At 35.8% G+C, this 6,710-nt stretch overlaps 1 protein-coding gene across 1 annotated transcript in view; it reads left to right on the forward strand.

Annotated features, from left to right (window-relative positions):
- Positions 1-664: 664 nt before the first annotated feature.
- The window catches only part of LOC21404725 (DEAD-box ATP-dependent RNA helicase 28), an 8,171-nt gene continuing 2,125 nt past the window's right edge, over positions 665-6,710 (forward strand). The window contains exons 1-15 of the mRNA XM_024174529.1: positions 665-1,223; positions 1,312-1,491; positions 1,580-1,648; positions 1,743-1,849; positions 2,483-2,561; positions 3,364-3,537; positions 3,737-3,885; positions 4,026-4,121; positions 4,240-4,342; positions 4,457-4,519; positions 5,060-5,121; positions 5,267-5,363; positions 5,794-5,912; positions 6,011-6,053; positions 6,187-6,288. Coding sequence (XP_024030297.1) covers positions 912-1,223; positions 1,312-1,491; positions 1,580-1,648; positions 1,743-1,849; positions 2,483-2,561; positions 3,364-3,537; positions 3,737-3,885; positions 4,026-4,121; positions 4,240-4,342; positions 4,457-4,519; positions 5,060-5,121; positions 5,267-5,363; positions 5,794-5,912; positions 6,011-6,053; positions 6,187-6,288 — 1,755 coding nt within the window. The 5' untranslated portion in view covers positions 665-911. The remainder of the gene's footprint in view (positions 1,224-1,311; positions 1,492-1,579; positions 1,649-1,742; positions 1,850-2,482; positions 2,562-3,363; positions 3,538-3,736; positions 3,886-4,025; positions 4,122-4,239; positions 4,343-4,456; positions 4,520-5,059; positions 5,122-5,266; positions 5,364-5,793; positions 5,913-6,010; positions 6,054-6,186; positions 6,289-6,710) is intronic.

The following is a 6,710-nucleotide window of genomic DNA, read 5'->3' on the forward strand; positions in this document are numbered from 1 at the left end:
TTTCTAAACACAAAGATTGGAGAAAGGACTGTTCGTGGTCAAAGAACTCAAGTTATCATCCGAGTCGGCTTCCAGGAATTTTTCCTGATTGAGTTCTTGATATATATAAGTTAATGAGATTAATTTATTCATGCATAATAATCTATAGAGTATCTCAAAATTTTTATGAAAATTTTTGTTATACACGATCCGCCTCTTCCCCGCACCACCGCGCTTCCGCAGCCGGATTCGATTCGGCAACCAACACTTTGTAAGTTCGTTAAATTTGTAATTCGTCCCAGAATGAAATTCGGCAAAGGTTTTTAACGAGGCAATCATGAATTATAAATTTAAAAATAAATAAATAAATAATTTTTTTATATAGTTCATGTTCATTACAAATTTCAAATTGCAATCTCCATTATAATTTTTGTATAATTTTTACAATAAATAACTTAAAAATCATTTATATACATACCATATATAATTAATAAACAAAATTATATATAATATATAATAGTATATAAATATATAAAAAAACATTAACAAAATTGTCAGGCACTCGGGCGGTCTCGAGTTGCCTGATCAGGGGTCGGGCAGCCAAAATCTGCCTAAAGCCCATCTATAGTCTTTCTCGGGTCGGGTTAGGCAGTCTAAAATTTCAGGCTCGATGCGGGCTCAATTATTTGGTAAAAATTCAAAATTTTTGGTGATCCTGGACAGTCCGTCCAAATTTAAACACTAATGGTGATTGTTCGGCTGCTTGGCCCAAATCGATTGACCCAATTGTAAAGAGGAGGGGCATATCCAGCCGCAACTTTTCTTAAAACCCTCCGCGAAGGCAGAGACTCGAAAACCCCCTTGCTTTCGACGCCGCAATACACAGCAGAGCAGACAACAGTCCCCTCCACGCTAGCTTGTTCTCCGTTACTATGTCTCCAAGCTTCGTATTCGAACCTCCCAGCGATGAGGAAATTGAAAATTTGGAATCCGAAGAGGAAGAACAAGTAGACGAAGAAGAAGATGGAGAAGAAGACGATGGAGGAGGAAGAGGACCGAAACCCTCTCGTCAATCTCAGGCTCCATGGAACTTCGCTGCGTATTCCAAATCGGTCGCCGAAGAACACGCTCGTAGAAGCACCACCTCCGTCGATTTCAAGATCACCAAAGCTCGCCAACAGCTTTCCGTCGACCCCGCCGCCGACGACGGGAACGAGAGCTCTGAACCGGAACCGGACGGACAAGTAACAATCTCTCATTTTTCTCTGAATTCTTCAAACCCTAACGTATGTTTCCGAAAGGTTTAAGCAAATTTCCTGCTGGTTTTTGTAGGAAGGTTATAGGTCGGAAGAGGAGGACCATGATACTACAAATGCCGTTGACAGCAAGTCATTTTTTGCCCCTTCTGATGGAGCATCGTACCATGCCAATTCATTCTTGGAGCTTAATTTGTCGCGTCCTTTGCTTCGGGCTTGCGAGTCCTTGGGTTACGTCAAACCCACGCCCATTCAGGTTTATGTTTAGCGCCGTCTGTTTTGTGCGCTTAGCAGTCATCTTTTAGTGTTTTCTTGTATTATATCTTGGTTTCGTTTATTCACAGGCAGCGTGCATTCCAATGGCATTGGCTGGGCGTGATATATGTGGGAGTGCGATCACCGGTTCTGGAAAGGTAATCAATCGTTTGGAAACATTTGGTTAGATACTGTTCTGCTGATCATTGCTGTGTTGTGAAGACAATTAATGCTTTGTCTAATGTGTTTCAGACGGCTGCATTTGCGTTACCTACACTGGAGAGATTACTATTTCGCCCAAAGAGAATTCCTGCAATTAGAGTCCTTATTTTGACCCCGACCAGAGAGTTGGCTGTGCAGTGAGTGTTTACTCCCCTTACTTGACTCATATTTATGTGGAAGCACCTGAAAGAGATTTGCTCACATGTGAATATGGGTTATGCCTATTATCTTTCTCCAATTATAGCTAAGGTTTCAATTAGGTAATTCTTAGTGGTATTCTCTTTTATTTTGTGAGGTAATTGGGGTGTGCCAAGTCTTGAGTTTGGTGGCGGGTTGTTACTCCTCTAGTTAGGCAGTACATACTCGAAATTTTTCTTCATTTGATTATACATTTAGTTAGAGATTGCTCATTGTCAGTTTAACACTAAAGGGCGCACGCATACACACACGCTGACAAACATATACTCTGTCTCTTTTCCCCTCTATATTTGACCCAATGCAATTATGAAGCACATAAACAGATAGGTACTAAGAAGTTCACTTAAGTATATAGAATGTAGCTTTACTAAGACCAAGAGTTTGGCCAAGATGTTCTAGTTGCTTTTATATTTTGATGTCTTATGGCATTGCCCCCTTTTGGTGTACTTGTAACTTGTGGAGAACTTTCCTTTCAGATTTTTTTGCTCCATTTAATATATGTTCATGAAGGTTTACTTTCTTTCTTCTTTTTGTTTTTTTGTTTTTTTGTTTTTTTTGAAAATTGCTCTCAGGGTCCATAGCATGATCGACAAGCTTTCCCAATTTACAGATATCAGATGTTGCCTGATTGTTGGAGGACTTCCAATGAAGGTCGGCTATATTTTTTATTTAATATTTAATGAACTTCCCTAGTTCCTTTATTTTTAGATGTCTGTGTGATGTGGATGTGGGACTGGGTGTGGTTCTTATTTCCTCCCTATCTTGAACTTGATCATACGCTGTCCACTTATTAACCATGTAGACTTTGTTTTTCTTATTTACTATGTTCAATTAGATAAATGTACTTTTACTATTGATAGCTGGATACATTTATGGGATATGTGGCCTTTTTCAAAAGCATACTTTTAAATTACATAAAAAGGCATGTTTTATTGAATGTCCTTAGTTTTGTTAAATTAATTAAATATCCACTTTAAAACTTCAAGAATCGATAATTTTACATGATTGAAAATTAATAAATTAGTAAATTGATGATTAATTAATCAATATTCATTCATTTACCAAGATCAATCAATAATTTATTAAAAAACCAATCAACGACTAAAGTCAATTTGAAAAAAGACATTTTATTTTATTTTTTTTTAATTTAGCAAAGTTAGAGACATTTACTTAAAGTAGGCTTTAAAAAAGATCATCCACAAAAATTTCCCTAAATTTATTTGCACTTTTATAAATCAATTTCATTTTGTACTGAAATCTGAAGCATAACACCTAAAAAATGCGTTGGGACTTGGGAGTCCATATGAGGCAGTTATGGAAAGTTGGATTTTTTTCTTTGGACCGTTCATAAAATCTTCTCATGTGGTTATAATGAGACTATGGTGCTGGTTAAGTTCCATTTTGACACGTCTTTGTTTATCAAGAATATTGCATTAATGCCATTTTTTATCAGGTGCAAGAGACAGCTTTGAGATCAATGCCAGATATTGTTGTGGCTACTCCAGGTCGCATGATAGATCATTTACGCAATTCAATATCAGTGGGTTTGGACGATCTTGCTGTTCTTATTCTTGATGAGGCAGATCGTCTTTTGGAGCTTGGATTTAACCCTGAAATTCATGAGTTGGTATATTCCCACTCTTTTCATTTTAAGCATGGAAAGTGAAAGTTTTTACTTATTCGAACAGGAAGGAAAGTGTTACTATTTTCTGAACCTCCACCCCCTCTCAATAAATAAGAGAGAAAAAAATAAAAATAAGAGAAAATACACAAAGTTCTGTTCAAAGTGTTTACATAATTCCTAATAATCTCTACTTCATTTGCAGGTTCGCTTTTGTCCCAAAAGGAGACAGACCATGCTTTTTTCAGCAACAATGACTGAGGAAGTTGATGAGCTTGTCAAGCTTTCTCTGAATCAACCCGTGCGCCTCTCGGCTGATCCATCCACAAAACGACCAGCAAAATTGACAGAGGAGTAATTCTTTCCTCTTCACCAATCATTAATTTGTTTGTTTGACGCGACACTTATATTGCTTAAAACAGAGCTAATAGTTTTCTCCTTGACTTAAAAGAAATTTTATGTCTGAATAAAGTTTTGTAAACGCGGTTATGCAGGGTAGTTAGGATACGACGTATGCGTGAAGTAAACCGGGAAGCAGTTCTTCTCGCATTATGCTCCAAGACGTTTACTGTCAAAGTTATAGTCTTCAGGTCTTAAGAGTTACTTTAAGAAACTTTTCGTTCATTATCTATGACTGTTAATTATTAGTTTCCTGACATTTTTTTTGTTAATTATTATTTTGCTTATTTATACATTTTTCAATTGCAGTGGAACAAAACAGGCTGCACATAGGTTGAAGATTTTATTTGGTTTAGCTGGCTTAAAAGCTGCCGAGCTTCATGGTAATCTTACTCAAGTTCAGCGCCTTGATGTGAGTAAATCTTGCAAAGCCAAAATGATATTAGAAAGCCTTGCATTTGCTTTGAGCTTATTACCTCTGTTCTCTATTTGTGTTCATTACAATCTTATATTTTCTTTTTTGTAGGCTTTAGAACTATTCAGGAAGCAGGAAGTGGACTTTTTAATTGCAACTGATGTGGCTGCTCGTGTGAGTACAGTGTCAACCTTTTTTCTATAGTTTTAGAAGTGCACTAGCACTCTGATATTTGTTTTGTAAGTTATGCCTTTCATATGCAATCTGGCCCCTTGGAGTTCAGCAATTGTTGATCTTCTTGTTAGTCATTAGTCAGGCCTTTAGTTTGCTCCCACAAGGTCTGGGTTTCGAACCTCCTCATGGGTACCTATATGACAAAAGTCATAGTTTCCTGCCTTCCAAAAATTTTAGGGTTTGGCGGAAGGCTCTAATTTCAAACTTGGGCTCACAAAGTGGGTTCGGGGGATTTCTAAATTAAAAAAAAAAAAAAAAAAAAAAAAAAAAATAGCAAGATTTCCCCCCCTTTTTCCCGCCATATTTTTACGCATTTTCTTTTCCGTTTTTTTTTTTTTTTTTTAAAATAAAAAAAAAAAAAAAAAAAAAAAAAACATTAGTCAGGATTCTGCCACATTTATCCTGCATAGTATTGCCATTTCGTAGATTAAGCAGTTTCTCTGGAATTTTATTTTTACATTTAATGGTCTCTGTTTTTAGGGACTTGACATAATTGGAGTCCAAACAGTCATAAACTATGCATGTCCTCGTGATCTTACAAGGTAAATATTAGCTTCGTTTCACTGTCATAACATGTTAGTCTATTTGTGTACGTTTCTATCTCTTGCATTTAGCCATTTTATTTCTACTGTTTATTTAGCATGTGGATGCAAGGTTCTGTGCTTACACCTGCCTAACATCTTACAGCTATGTCCATCGAGTGGGTCGTACAGCAAGAGCCGGCAGAGAAGGTTATGCTGTTACATTTGTGACAGATAATGATAGATCCCTTTTAAAAGCTATTGTGAGCATCATCTTCTTATATGCTTTAGTTTTCTCAACTTGGGAATTGTTTTGGGCGACTTTGTGATTTTTAAGAGGTCTATTTAGGATCTATTTTCAAGATTTTTTATGATATTTAGGATTTTCTTTTTGAAAGAGTATCTCTTCGGACAGTTCATTCTTGTTCTTATTGCTTTTAGCAATAGTTTGGCCTGGAGGATTTTTTGATTTACGTTTGTTGTTGTATATCAAGATACAAACACAGTAACACATATCTATGCGTTCATCATATATCACATTTGTAGGTCTTCATATACATTTTAGTCTTAAACTAATGTAAATTTTCCTTAACTATTGTGTGATGCCTTTTTTTTTCCAAACTCGAAAGAGAACTAGGAAAGATTGATGATTAATAAAATTTACTATTAAATTGCTGGATTTGGATTTCATAGGCAAAAAGGGCGGGTTCAAAGCTGAAGAGCCGTATCGTTGCGGAACAATCAATAACCAAGTGGTCTAAGATAATTGAGCAAATGGAAGATCAAGTAGCTGCAATTCTTCAAGAAGAGAGGTTTTTTTTTTTTTTTTTTTTTTTTTGTTTTTTTTTTAAAACTTAAAAAAAGGTTAATGTATTCCCCATAGATAAATATTAACGATGAATATGTTCAGGGAAGAGAAAGCACTTAGAAAAGCTGAGATGGAAGCAACAAAGGTGCTTGATTCTACTTCCTTGATGCTAATTTAACATTGACATTTTTACAGCATGCTGTGGAAATTGTTACCCGGTCTTATGCTTTGTGCTTTACACTTAATGTCAATTTCTTGAAATCCTTCAATGGATGCAGGCAGAAAATATGATTGCCCACAAGGATGAAATATTTTCACGACCAAAACGAACGTGGTTTGTGACTGAAAAAGAGAAAAAGCTTGCAGCAAAGGCAGCTAAGGTTAGTGTTTTCTGTTTGAACCACCACCGCCTCTAAAAAAATTGTATCCCTGTGTTCAGATATGGAAATGTCTGTCAGCTGGCATTTAGGTGTCTAGAATCTACTTGAATAGTTGGAAAATATCCTTTCCTGCCCAAGCCATTCTATTGTTGCCTGCCAGCTGTATCACTTCATAAATAGTTACTATGTCATCTTTGGTATAACTTGCTTGCCTTTGGAATATATATGCATGTACGTATGTTATAAAAAAATAAAAATAAATAAAAAAAGCCCTTGTGATTGGTTAAGTTTCAAGTTAAAAAGTTATTATTTAGTTTTTCTTCTTCATGGAGTGGGAAAGACGTTAAAGTAGCTTTTTCTTTCTATAAAGTGTGAAAAAGTTTTTTTTTTTTTTTTTTTTTTTTTTTTTTTTTTTAAAAGGT

The sequence above is a fragment of the Morus notabilis genome, unplaced genomic scaffold, assembly GCF_000414095.1.
Source record: "Morus notabilis unplaced genomic scaffold, ASM41409v2 Scaffold535, whole genome shotgun sequence".
Lineage (NCBI taxonomy): Eukaryota > Viridiplantae > Streptophyta > Magnoliopsida > Rosales > Moraceae > Morus > Morus notabilis.